This window comes from Cricetulus griseus, chromosome X (assembly GCF_003668045.3).
Source record: "Cricetulus griseus strain 17A/GY chromosome X, alternate assembly CriGri-PICRH-1.0, whole genome shotgun sequence".
In the NCBI taxonomy this organism is placed as follows: domain Eukaryota; kingdom Metazoa; phylum Chordata; class Mammalia; order Rodentia; family Cricetidae; genus Cricetulus; species Cricetulus griseus.
In genome coordinates this window covers 95,518,125-95,532,087 of record NC_048604.1, presented here as the reverse complement: position 1 = coordinate 95,532,087, position 13,963 = coordinate 95,518,125, and the positions used below count along the sequence as shown (strand labels likewise).

Below are 13,963 nucleotides of genomic sequence, written 5' to 3'. Positions count from 1 at the left end.
CTTCATGAGTGCAAGTATGAGGACCTGAGTTCCCACACCTACATAAAAAGCTGGACATGGATACATGCAATTGTAATACCAATACTTTGGAGGCAGAGACAGAAAGATCCCTAAGGCTTGCTGGCCAGCCAGCCTAGCCTAATCCAGGCCAGTGAGAGACCCTGTCCCAAAAGCAAAAAGCAAAGTAAATAAAACAAGGTGGCAAGCATCCTTGTTGAGGAACACCCAAGGTTTGACTGTCAGCCTTCACAGACACACACACACACACACACACACACACACACACACACACACACACACACACAGACACACACAGACACACACAGACACAGACACATACACACAAACTAATGCTATGAAGTAATGCTTTTTAAAAAAAATCTGAAGAAAAAAATGTATTTTAATCTAGATACTATACCGTCAAATGGTCAAATGGGTGTAAGGCATTTGCAAGCATTTTCAGACCTGTAAAAGCTCAATGTTACCCACTACTTATTGTTTCTAAGAAGACTACTGGATGTCTTCCACAAAAATTGTGCCAAGAAAGAGAAATAATTGAGGTACAGAAAACAGGAACACTAACTCAGAAAGCAAGTGAAGGGAGCAGGGCTACAGCACAGCTGGCCCAGAAAGGAGATGTTTTGTAGACTCTAAGAAAGACATAGTCTCAAGAGATTCACTAATATAACTCACCTTGTGGAAATTTTATTATGAGGACAGTGGAAGACTTAGAAGAAAAGCAAGCAAAAAGGACATTGCTCATTGTAGGAAAACCATAAAGTAAAACTAGGAAAGTAATCATAGTACACTGTAACATTCAGCTAAGAATACTATCTATCTATCTATCTATCTATCTATCTATCTATCTATCTATCTATCTATCTATCTATCTATAGATAAATATATATAAAGTGTTACAACTGATTTAAATTTTTAGACCTTTGTAGGTTAAGGAACAAAGTAGAGGAGTGGTAATTTATAACATCTAAGTCTTGATCCACACACTGGAACATTATAGATTAAATTGATACTTCAAACGACAGAAGTAAACACATTAGTTTAGAAATATGGAGATATGCAAATGCCAGAAGAAACATCTAGCAAAGCTGAAAGTGGTCACATTTGAAGTTGAAGGTTGGAGGAGGGAGCACATCTTGTCTTTTAGGATTGACTTAAATTATACTAACACATTACTTTGATGAAAGAATGTATCTTAATGAACAGAAGAACTTAATAACATACATGGAGTTTCCAAACCCTTTGCTTTGGCCATCACAGAAAGTATGTCCCGAGTGGAGTGGATAGCACTGAAAACATGGCTGTCTTCCGACTTCTTACAAAGAGGGGGCAGGTAACACTTCAAGGATGTGCTTTGAAGAAGGTGGCTGATATACTGGTCAAGTTCATCTTGGCTTTCTGCAATTGGACAACCAAGGAAAAGTTCAATGAAAACAAGCTGTTGAGTAGACAACATTTAGCAACACATATTTGCACCTCCACTGGCACTAAAAAGATAAAGCTAGTGACAGGTATGTCATATGTGTGTAGAAATTTTATTTGAAAATCTTCATTCTAGGCCAAGGAATTCCAGAATGAGACAGTGTTTAAGTCCCACCATCCCAAGGTAAGCAGTAGAATACAAAGGCAATGTGAAGAACAGCAGTTGGCATCCTGTCTATTAATCTTAGAATAAGCTAAACCTTATAGAGCTTTCTGCACCACTCACAAATGTTATCTAAAAGTAAAAACAGAGCTGGATGTTGGTGGCACATGCCTTTAATCCCAGTACTCGGGAGGCAGAGGCAGGCAGATCCCTGTGAGTTCAAGGCCAGCCTGGTCTGAAGAGTGAGTTCCAGGACAGCCAGGGCTGGTACACAGAGAAACCTTGTCTCATAAAACAAACAAACAAACAAACAGAACAAAACAAAAAACCAAAACAAACAAATAAAAAGTAGAAACAGGTCGCTTTGACCTGAAACCACATTCAGATTAAGACATGTTATATACATGTGGGGTTTCACCAATCAAAACTAGGTCATTCTTCCATTCCTTTCAAGAGTCAAGCAATGTGTTCCCCCTTTAGGAATCTAATTGTAAGGGTCTCGGGGTGCAGCTCATCAGTACAGGCATGCATGAAGCTTCGGGTTCACTCAGGTCAGGATTTAGTTTAAAGAGCTGTGAAAACCCTTTAAGGAGTACCAGGAACAGTTGGTGCAAATGAACTCACAGAGGTCTGAGGGGCAAATGGACCATATTAAAGAAATAAACAAAAAGAGGTCTGGTGAGATGATTCAGTGGTAATGGTGCCTGCTGCCAAGCTTGACAGCCATAGCTCAATCATCAGAATCCACAAGGTGGAGTGAGAGACTCCTTTGACCTCCACATATATGTTATATGTCATGGTATCTCTCTCTCTCTCTCTCTCTCTCTCTCTCTCTCTCTCTCTCTCTCTCTCTCTCTGTCTCTCTCTCTCTCTCTCTTTCTCTCTCTCTCTCTCTCTCTCTCTCTCTCTCACACACACACACACACACACACACACACACACCCCACACACACACGGGTGTGTGTGTGTGTGTGTGTGTGTGTATGGACAGAGAGACACACAGAGAAAGAGTAAATAAATAAATGGTAATATCAATCTAAGGGGCTGGAGCGATGTCTTGGTGGTTAAGAGCACTAACTGCTCCTCCAGAGAGTTCAATTCCCAACAACCAAATGGTGGCTCACAACCATCTGTAATGAGATCTGGCGCCCTCTTCTGGCGTGCAGCATACATGCAGGTGGAACACTGTATACATAATAAATCTTTAAAAAAAATACCAATTTAGGAATAGTCTTGTACCTGAGACTTTCCTACTGGGCTTATGAAGCCCTGCTTTTGAGAACACCAGTGTAATTTAGGTTCTAAAACCAGCAGTTATTCATTTGAATGAATAGAATCTTTAGAAGCCTTGTTCTTGTTTGTCTGCTTATAGCTTACTTTTCAATTATTTTCTGTATTTGAGTCTTAGACAATTTTGTCACAGTGTCAAGGTTTAAACCAATTCAACCAACAATTCACAGAAGCTTGTCACAAGGTACCTGGATGACTGCTGTCTTCCAGGTATCCTCCCAGGTCTGACTCACTGTCAGGACTAAAGCTCCTATCACTGATGTCATCAAACAACTTCTCATCACAGTCTGGATCCAGGAAGGTCAGGTATGTGTAGAATGAGGTAGTGAGGAACTCTGCCAGGTTTCCTAGTTTTACCCTGTCAAGAAGGTAATGCCTCAGAGTTAAAGTCCTCTCTGTAAGGGAGTCATCAGAATGACCTATCATCCTCACACAGGCCCCAATGAACCCTGCACAGGCCCTATTGTATTGGCCTGAGAAATGCTCCACTGAAAGCTGGCAGCCTGAGTCTTGCTAAAGAGGTCTCAACAACCAAGATACTGGGAGCCCATGGAGTTTCTGCCTACAGAAATGTCAGATATCGAAGTGGAAGACAACAGGACCTCTCTCTGAGCTACCAGCATCAGATCAGAATTTAGTTAATATATGTGAGAACCTAAGAATCCCAAATAGGATTGCTTAGGGAGGAAATCAGAGTATGCAATACAATCACCTTCACAGGTGCCCAAGTTTCAATGGGCAAAAGGCATATGACAGGATGACAGTTGGGGAAGAAAAGCCTGCCCTAAACTGAACAAAAGCCTTCTTGTGGAGAGCCAAGGACCAGTCCCAAGGCTTGTTTTGTTTTGCCCCGGGATTGGGGAGGTGGGCCAAAAAACCAAAAGGCAATGGAAACCTTTTCTCTGATGAAGGTGAAAGGAGTGGGCTTTCTGAGGCTAAATAGAGCTCAAAGGAATCATAGTGCGAGGCTCCAAGTGGAGTCTGTATGGTGAATTCAACTTTTTAACAAAATAAAACAACCTTAAATACAAAGAAGCCCAAATGGGATTCAACCTTAATTATCAAGAACTGAATTGGGGGCTGGAATATTGCTTTGAGGCAGCGAGCATGTAAGCCCTGAGGCCCTGGATTTGATTCCTAGCATTGGAAAACACACTGTTATTAAGTACAACAGGTAGCTAAGGGAACCTTGGCATTCCAATTTGTTGCATGGTTCTCTACCTGGTGCTTTGTAAACAGGAGGTCCTAGGCCTAGGGGTTAGAGGTTGGTTTTAGACCCCCAAAGGGCTTCTATACCTATTTGTCTTATAGCCCTGGTACTCTGAGCTCACAGTTCCTTATCCATAGATGAGACTCTAGTTTGCCACAAAGACAAAATGAAACAATATTTAGGGCACACTGCAAAACTCCTAACTGCACACTATATTCTTTTTACAGTGATCAGGTTTTAATAAAAGAATGTATTTGGTAAGATAGTTCATTATAGGCCTATGATATTTTCTTTTGGTCAGGATGCTACATAGCAGGTGGCAACTTAGTCAAGCTAGAGGCAAACTGCTCCAAAGTGGATGCTGATGGGAGTTGCAATACTAGCCTTGAACATGTAGATAGTACCACACTGGGGACTGTCTTGACTGATAGTCCTACGAGGCCAAGGGCAGCCTGCATGGGAAGTCACTTCTAGGTTACAGTGGGGGCCATAGGAAGCTACACGGGCACAAATGCCAACTTCAGGAGCTGCAAAAAAAAATCACTTGAGGCCAAAGTTAGAAAAACAGTTAGGTTCACCTTGAAGGACACCAGTGAGGTGGAAAAAAGAGCCAATCATCAAAAGATCTTACATTACACAAGTTATCTGCCTAAGACCATGGGGACACAAAAAACACAGGGTGCTGTAGACAGGCAGGTCAGCAGGTTGTTTCTTGCATATGGTGTTTTAGTTCTTCTGCAAGATGGAAAGTTTCTGGAGATCTGTCTCATATGATGGGAGTGTATTTACATACTTAGTTATGATACAAATGGCAAGGAATTTTACATGAAATTGACAAAAGATGCTTTTTCTGTAGCAACAGGTGGGATGATGTAAGAAGGGGTAACTTGACTTCCAAATACTGTCAGCATAGCCTAAGGGACTCCTCTCTCTGCCTGGGGAAGGCCCATGGTCTGGCTGCACAGTAAGACTCCATTGAGGAGTTATCTGACATTCTGAGAGATTCACGGAGATGAAGATATAGAGAAATCCTCTAGCATGGGCCACTCAGAGGGACAAAATGAGAAGGGGATTCCTGTAGAGTTAGCAACTGTATTCATCTAAGGTGCCTAAGAATCACACCCAAGAGAGTCATACTCTAGGAAAACAGACCCAAATAGGTTTCATGCCAGTGAAACTGGTGGGCAGTGACTTATGCAGGACTAATCGGGTGCTTTGTTTCTGGGGCCATTGAGAAGTCTGTCAAATGTGTGAATTATTATTCTTAAGGTGATACCGTACTCAAGTCAGCTTTTATTGAGCACTTGCTGGCCCCTCCCTAGATCACAGTCCAGGAAAGACACCACCTGCTCACTTTTCTATGACAGTGATCTTCTGGTGGCCAGGAAAGTTTAACAAGCAAGAGCCAAATGTTGCTTTAGACCTGATTCAAGTTTTCCAAGGGAGGTGGAATTAGATTTGTTCCCTTCTTACTCTAAAATTCTGCATGTCTCCGTTCAGAAACTGATGCAAATGGTGGGAAAAGGACAGTTAAAAGACTCTCAGAAAGGTCAATGCTATTCTTATTTAATGAAAAGAAATTCCAACTTACCTAGCACCTCCAAAATATCCATCTTCTAGTTTCCTAATTGTAGAAAGAACTGCAGGATGAATGTCTGATCCATCATTGGCTAAGGAAAAAAATGATGAATGAGTTTTCATCACCTAGGAATACAAAGGACTACAAGTGTTCCCACCAGCATAACCCAATCAAACCCCTTATGAAACAAAGATGGCAAACAGCTAAGGATCCCCTTCAGTACTTGGCACTGTCCACGGGGATTGTCCTAAACATTTAGATAAGAGCCCATGACCCAACAGATGGAGTTCATGGAATTACTGAGCATGGTGTGCGTGACAGGAAAGGTGAGTGTGGGGCGGCCGGTCATCCGCCAGCAGGTACACAGATAGGCCAGCTCGATCCTCAGCATCTCCACAATCATCTCATTGTCCAGGGCCAGGTAGAAGTGATGCTGGTCAGTGAACTGAAAGTTAGAACAAGCCAAGTCAAGGGCCACCCTTCACTTATTTCCACATGACACCCATCACCCTGAACCTGTTGCCAGGGAAGATGTTTGGTATCGGCCTCAATTCCCTGATCGGGGGGGGGGGGGATGGGTGGGAGGGGGGGCGGCGCACTTTCTCTGAGATGACACATAACAATCTGTCACCTGCCCAGAAGCTGTAGCTACACAAGTACAAAAGGAAAGGTGTGTTGCTAGACTTGCCTTCAGCTCCTCTCAAAGGGGATGTAGGTGTCTTGCTCACCACTGAGAGCAAATCAAGAGTCTGTAACTGATGCCCCCTTTGGGAATCCTGGCCTCACAAACATTTCCCAGGTAAGGGAGAGCTAGGGAGACTGTCCATCTGACCGATGCCTGCTTAAGGCCAATCAGAGGCACTGCACATAATGTTGAAAATCCAACTGTTCTCCTGACCTCTGTGCTAGCATATACTCAGCTCTGCATTTAGAATTTGGGAAGTAGTTTGCAAGGTTTAAAGTGGCAGCTACTGAGGCAAGACCCCACAGTCAACCGCATGTGCAGGCAGGCACGGATCCATGCTGTGCCTGCAAGTGGCAAAGTGACCACACTGTTTGTCTTTCTAGCTACTCAAATGGATAAAAAAATATATGTTTTGGTATGTGCTCCCACTAGGTTAGTTCCCTTTAGGAGCAAAAATTTTGAAGATAAATACCATGGTCAGTGCATTCCGAATCTCAGTAAGGGGCTGAGGACCTGCAAATCAGTCCAGTTGTGTGTCATACTGAGGGTCCTACGACAACTTTCACAAAGGCTAGTGACTATTAAGTTTAGGTGATATGAGCCAAGTGACATGTCACATTGTAAAGCAATGTGAATTTCTTTAATATTCATGTCTGGAGGTGACAACATACTCAATTTGATTCAAGTAACATGAATTGAGCATCTACTATAAGCATTTTCTTTTCTGGAGTCAGACGCGCTACCGTTGTGCCCCGAGGTCTCCTTAAGAATTTTCTTTTCTTCTACCTGATCCCACGCATAGAAAATTCTTCCATGTCTGAAGTAGAAATGCTTACCAGACAGAAAAGAGAACTCAGTAAGAGGATGCTGGCTCATTTCTTACTCCTCCCACTTTTTCCTTCACTTTTGTTGTGGTTCTTTTTGAGATAGGGTCTCACTGTATAGCTCTGCCTAGTCTGGAACTCATATAGACCAGGCTGGCCTTGAACTCATGGAGTTCCACCTGTCTCTGCCTCCTTGGCGCTGAAATTAAAGGCATGTACCACCAAGCCCAGCTGGCCTGTTCTTTTTTACCTGGGGTGTAAAAGTGAAGATCTGGTTTCTAATGACATAGAGTTTAGAGGTACCAAGGACACCAATGTGCCGATATGGTCGACCACTCAACTTCATATTCTTATTTCGTCCTATTTGAAATATAAGGGAGAAACTGGAGTTAGAGAAAATAAAGTAAGAGCTATTCCTAGTGACCTACTAAGGCTGACCTTATTTTTGTGTCAGACAATATACACAGGGTTTTTTTTCCTAATACTATGGCCTTTTGAAAAGTGGGACAAAGCTGAACAGAGAAACAAATCCTACCCCTTTTCTTCATGCATGGACATGAACAATGCCAGTTTGATCTATATAGAGATATAGAGTAGAACTATTAAAAGGAGTTTATTAACACTAACTTTGAACTTACTTAGTAGTCAGCCATAAACTAAACGAACACAGATTCTAAGAAAAGAGAATTGATTCCCACTTTAATGGGTAAAATGAGCATTTTAGGTACCATAGTCATGTATACAATTAGTCATGTATACATATACCATGACTCTTTCAACTGACATTTCAAAGGGAGTTCCTTATTCTCCATCAGATCTACCAAACAGTGGGGCCCTCCTATGGTAGTATGGGCTGGCTGAGCTGAGGGAAATCTGCTTGCCTGCCCATTCTTCTTCACAATGAAGAGGAACAACTGGTTGACCTGCTTAGTGCTCTGCCCAGGTCTTTAGGACTTATAACAAAGTTTTCCTCACACCCAAATCTAGAATCTAGTATGGCCCTCTTTGCCAAATAGACACCAATACTTCTCTGACTTACCAAGTTTGGCATATATGTGACTAAGAATTCGGCCTGGCTGGACTCGAATTGGATGCACATCAGCAATGCTCTGGACATTTACTCCATGTTGCCGAAACAGCCTCTTAATGTGACTGTTTTCTGCCAAAACAGCGACTGCAAATAAGAATAAAGAATCAACATGACATCTACGTCTCATGTATCTGCACATCGACACATGGAACTGATTTTCCCTTCTGTCCAGCACTAGGCAAGTTAGCCCATTCCTTGTGTTTGGCTTGGAAATGGTGGTGTTTGTCTTCCTGCACTCCCTGCTTTTCTCTGTCCTTATTATACCTCAACACACACAATGCATATCTGACAAGTACCTAGATGCAGGACAGTCTGAGAGCTTCTAGAAATGGTCTTCAAGAGGTTCCACGCCAACTTAACATATCTGAAACCAATGTCTTGCCTCCCTCTGGGTCTACATTTATCTAAACATGCCTTGTGTCCTTTCACACAGGGTTAGGAGTAGAAACAGCTACCTTTGTGGAGGTCAGAAAACTGTGCTCTTGCTCCCAAAAGGCAGGGGAAATGAGACTATGGCAGAGTCTGCTTACATGGAATGCTTTAGCTTGGAAGAAAGAGGGAGAGGACATCTTTCCAGAAAAGAAAGTGGGCCTGCTGGTGGAGATATGGGTAGGAGCAGGACTGTCTGGTCCACTTAGAAGCACATCACAAAACCCCAGATGAGAAAGAGCACCTATCCCAGCTGGTGTGAGTCCTTGGCTCTCTGGTGGGCAGGGACCTCCAAGTATCCAGGTCCTGGCAGCCTATGTAGAAATTAGTCTTAGCTTTATGCCACATCAGGGATGGCTGGGTGGTATCTACCATACCAGTACTGCCTGCCTTTATGAGAAAGCAGAATATTGGCAAAAGGATGGAGTCTGGAAGAGGGGGACAGTCACAGGAAGCAGCTGGTATCTTGCCCAACTGCAGCAGAGCGTTTTGGAAACTAGAGGGACCCAGGGCCATGCTCAATCCAGAGAACAAAGGTTAAGCTATGGTTAGGGTGTCTTCCCCAAATCCTACCATTGTATCCATAGGCTGGGTGGCAGGTGCTGAACTTGTGATACGGATAAATGCCACTGAGAGCTGAACATTACCTCCTTACATTTACATACCACCTGATGCTTTTAAAAGGGTTTTTATTACCCATGACCCCATCTTCCCCAGTGAACCCTTAAGAGAAACTATGAGAATGCTTGATTAGTTCATAATAGATGAGCCAGAACTGGAGCCTAATCCCCCCTTCCTCAGGCCTCCAATAAATGAGACTGCTAGTTGCGCAGGACTGGCCATGGGTTTCCCTCAACACTTCTAAAACTATCCCTTTCAAAATGTCCACTGACAAGCAGAATTCCACATGTATCAACGCCACACAGATGCCACTGTCCATTAGACTGCCTCTTTCAGGGCGTGGTTATAAATAAAACTGGGGAGAGCCTCATGATCTGATACAATCACATGAGTTCCCCTCCTCCACTGTGTGTGTATGTCGGGGGGGGGGGGGATGCATGTGCCACAGCATGTGTGTGAAGGTAAAAGCGAAATGTGCAGGAGTCAATTCTCTTGTTCTAGTATGTAGGCTTCAGGGATTGAACACAGGCTGTTAAGCTTGGTGACAAAGTGCTGTTATCTGTTGAGGTATCTCATTGGATCTGCATGAGTTTCTGAAACAGCTCCTAACCTACTCCATGCTAGATCCCTTGGTAATGCTGCTTTGTTCTACTACATTAAAAATGCTGGGGTGGAAAGATGGCTCAGTAGTTAAGAGCACTCACTGCTCTTCCAGAGGACCCAAGTTTGATTCCCAGCACCCATATCAGGTGGCTCACAACTGCCTGTAACTCCAGCTCCAGAGCACCCAACACCTTCTTCTGGTCTCCTTGGGCACTGCACACATGTGCACAAATACATACTCGAATGCACACACATATATACATAATTAAAAATAAGATCAATAGATTAAAACTGCTGGTTGAGATCTAGTAATATATCCTGTTGGAAAAGAACTCTTGTAGATTTAAGAGACAAATTAGCAGAATATGTGTTGATCGAGTGTGGAGACTAAGGAGTGTAGCTAGATCAGCCTACCTGGAAGTCAATAATAGGTTCCCACCTCCAGCTGTCAGCTGAGATCATTGAGTGAATAAGTTAACCTCTAAGCACCATGGAGACAAGCAATGTTGAAAATGTTACTTACTTAATCAGAATGTTATGGTGGTTAGGTGTACTCTGTATACACTACTGATGAGGTGATAACTTGTAGCTCCTCTCACTGTATTATGGACATGCTCACTAAAGTGGGCCACTGGTCCCAAAGAGGAATGCTTTCTTATTTGTTCAATCATTATTTTCAATGTGTGGTACACAGGTGTCAATCAACACAGAAGAGGATACAAGCCTTATCCTTAAGAAGTACGCAATCTGAGCCAGACGTGGTGGTTCATGCTTATAATCTCAGCACTTGGGAGACTGAGGCAGGAGGATGTCTGTGAGTACAAAGCCAGCTTTGGCTATGTAATGAATTCAAAGTCAGCCTGTTTTACAAAGTAGAACTCTGTTTCAAAGGACCAAAAAACCAATACACAAACAAAGGTATGTAGCTTAATTTGGGGGCAATGTATTGTATACACAGTGGGCTGACATTTGACAGTATCTGAGTGTTCTACAAGGCACTCAAAATGTGTCAGAACTGCCACAGTCCCTCAGTAGAGGAAACAGAAGGGATTGCTGCTCTAGGTGCATGCCATAGGCCATTGAAAGTTTCCTAGGTTGAAAGCTTCCTCCATAGCCATCTCCATCGTTTTCAGGGTTCTATGGAGAAGAGCAAGAACCCTAGCAGCCCTGAGACATGACCTGTTGGGGAACCCTGGGAGAAGGAAGCTCTCTGGGATTCTCACCTTTTTGGAAGAGGAACTGGCTAAAGAGTAAGGGAGGGAGGGTGGAAGCAGGTGGCAAGACCTGAGACCTCCAAGGGACAAATGAACTACTTCCCGTGGGTTCTGAGTTTCCATCAGGCTCAGACTCCACCTTTCAGAGTGACAGTTATGAAGAATGATGCTCAGTGACTCATTCGTGCTCCAGTGATAATCAAGCTTTAGATTCCAGAAAACAACTACCTTGTAGGAAGTAAATTTGTGGGTGGGAAGAATCCCATTGTTTTGGGGGGCTGCCTGAGTTATACAAAGTTTCCTATTGAACAATGAATCACACATGCACATACTCTTTAGACCTTTTTTCCTGTGTCAAGTTCTTATTATGTAGGCTAGACTGGCCTTAAACTCTCTATGAAGCCAAAGGTGACCTTGGCTTCTAGTCCTACTGCTTACTTCCCCAGTGCTGGGATTAAGAGTGCATTCCACCATGCCTCAGTGTATATGATGCTGAAAAATGAGCCCAGGGCCTTGTGCATGCTAGGTAAGCACTTTACCAACTTAGCTACCTCCCCAGCCTAGCTTTGAACTCCTGACCTTCCTGCCTTTGCCTCCCAAGTACTAGTATTACAGGTATGCATTGCTAGAACCCAGCTAAACACCCTTTAATTTTTTTTGAAAAGAAACTAGGGAACAACGTGAATGAAAAGTTAACATTGATTTTATACAATAGAGATGGATAGTAAACATGCTCACAAACCTTGTACTACAACATCAGGTTTGACTGAAGTAGAAAATCTTCTGTTTAAGGGATCAATTTCACCAGGGGCAAGGAATCCCTAAGAAGAGGGGAGCATTATTAACACTATGAAACACTGCTTTAACGAAGAAGATTTCACCTAGCTCTTACCCTTGGAAATGACATATTTGGGGGCTCAAACACTCAAAACCCTTTTCTTCATATTTGTTGAGTCTCTCGTCATAACAGAATATGCTACTCAGAATTTTCCTGATAAATGCATTGCATGCTTGGTGCTTAGCTCTGAGGGTTACTCAAACACACCCCCACATTGTGAGAGTGAAAAGGAAGCTATCGTTAGTACCAGCTGAGTCCCTAAATGTACACTGTCACACTCCTATGTGCCATCACCATTCTACAGGTGGGGAGGCTGAGATGAAAGTGCTTGTAGTGAGACTTTGGTCCAGGACCGAATGCTTTGGAACAGAAAACTCTCCCCACCTGATTACCCATGTTCTTTAAAAAAAAATACCTTCTTGCACTTTTCAGAAATGATCCAAGCATCCAAAGGGGATGAAGATGATCTGAGATGGAGTGGACCTACTGCTGGGCCCATAGGAAAACTTTTATATTGAAGAGGAGGTCTCAGAGGAGTGGAGTTAGTTATTCCCCACCTCACACGTTCTGAAATCTGAGCTGGAATGTATTGTACAGACAATGAAACCCAAATTTTCACTTTACAGGTGAGGCAGTTGAGGTTCAGAGAAGTCAAGAGACCTGTCAGAAGTCACTGAGCTGGTTGGATACAGGGTTGACTTTCAAAAGGATATGTGTGCTTTCCTATAAATAAAGGCATGGCCATGGAACTTGGGATATTAAACATACCTGGGAACCACCTCAGCAACCAATGTTCCCAGGTGATGTGTCCACTGTGCTATCTTTCACTGGTCTTTACCACACCAGTAACCCAGTAACACTCTGATGCACTGTCCTCTTGCCCAGTTTTATAGGTGGTGAGGCACACAGGCTGGCCAGCCTCAGGTGGACAGTCCCTTTCTTCTTTAGGCTCCTTACCCATACCAGAATTCTCAGCTGAAGTTTCTCACTCAGCCTGGGAGAGTCATTTTAAAGCTTTTCCAACAGAAGCCTGGGGGCAAGAGGGAATGGGTCAAGAGGTGGGTTGGTGTGGGCTGTGGTATCTGAAGGATGACCTGTGCCTGCTGTCTCATTCTGGGGAAAGATATGAAGAGCCCTTCTACTTCCTGTGTCTTGGGCTGAGAGAGCTTCTAGACTATCTAATAACTTCCTAAACCCTGTCTCTTCTAGAATCAGATATGCTAATCTTGGCTGAAAAGGTTCCCATGTCTGCTGAGCAACAATGCAAACAGATTTTAACTGCATACCAGAGATTCTGGCGAGAGGGAGACAGGGAACATGGCATGTAGGTGATCTGAATTGGTTTATTGTAAATATGAATATGCAAGGTCAGAGAAAGCCTGGGGCCCAAAACAGCCTAGGTGACCTCAAAGGTTATGAAGTTGCACAAGCTATTCACAGTCACTCAGTACAGAGAACCACTGTGCTATTCCCAATTTCCTGTATCTCCTATCAGATAGATGGCTTTCCAGCCAAGAAAGCCTACCTCCGCCAGCAGGGAGCTGAGAATGTACAAGGACTGTCCCCAAAGATGGGGTAGTTTTCCCAGTGGAATTCGGTCTACCGTGTGTGGGTTCTTGTACTCTTCATCCACCTGGCAGGGAAAATGCAAAGTTCAAGATCAGAATGTCAGAGGGCACAAATGCCAGCAATATCTTACATTTGGGGAACATACTGAAGGCACTATGCATTGAGGAAAACCAATAGTGCCGCTACCACTCCCCAGCCCACCTCCTTTAGAAAGTGCAATTTCCCAGAAGCTTTATCTTACTAACATAAGCTTCTGTGTGTGTGTGTGTGAGTGTGTTGTTGTTGTTGTTGTTTGTTTGTTTGTTTGTTTGGTTGGTTGGTTGGTTTTTTTGGTCCTAGCATCTGGCAATGCCTGCCAGTTCTGAGGACAGTATCAGCTCTCCTTCTAAACTCCATGTTTCCCTTTAA

At 43.4% G+C, this 13,963-nt stretch overlaps 1 protein-coding gene across 11 annotated transcripts in view; it reads right to left on the bottom strand.

Annotated features, from left to right (window-relative positions):
• Phka2 (phosphorylase kinase regulatory subunit alpha 2) overlaps positions 1-13,963 on the bottom strand; it is an 81,681-nt gene that overhangs the window by 25,167 nt on the left and 42,551 nt on the right. For 10 of the 11 annotated variants that reach the window (XR_004771383.1, XR_003488357.2, XM_027432796.2 and 7 more), the window contains 8 exons: positions 13,512-13,619; positions 11,891-11,969; positions 8,231-8,365; positions 7,442-7,551; positions 5,983-6,127; positions 5,695-5,773; positions 3,082-3,251; positions 1,243-1,416 (listed from right to left, as the gene is read on the bottom strand). Coding sequence is in view for 9 of the 11 variants with exons in the window: in XM_027432796.2 (XP_027288597.1) it covers positions 1,243-1,416; positions 3,082-3,251; positions 5,695-5,773; positions 5,983-6,127; positions 7,442-7,551; positions 8,231-8,365; positions 11,891-11,969; positions 13,512-13,619 (1,000 nt within the window). In the remaining 2 variants the exon portion in view is untranslated. Of the gene's footprint in view, positions 1-1,242; positions 1,417-3,081; positions 3,252-4,146; positions 4,631-5,694; positions 5,774-5,982; positions 6,128-7,441; positions 7,552-8,230; positions 8,366-11,890; positions 11,970-13,511; positions 13,620-13,963 lie in introns of those variants that run through there. The other variant, XM_027432804.2, reaches the window with a different exon arrangement.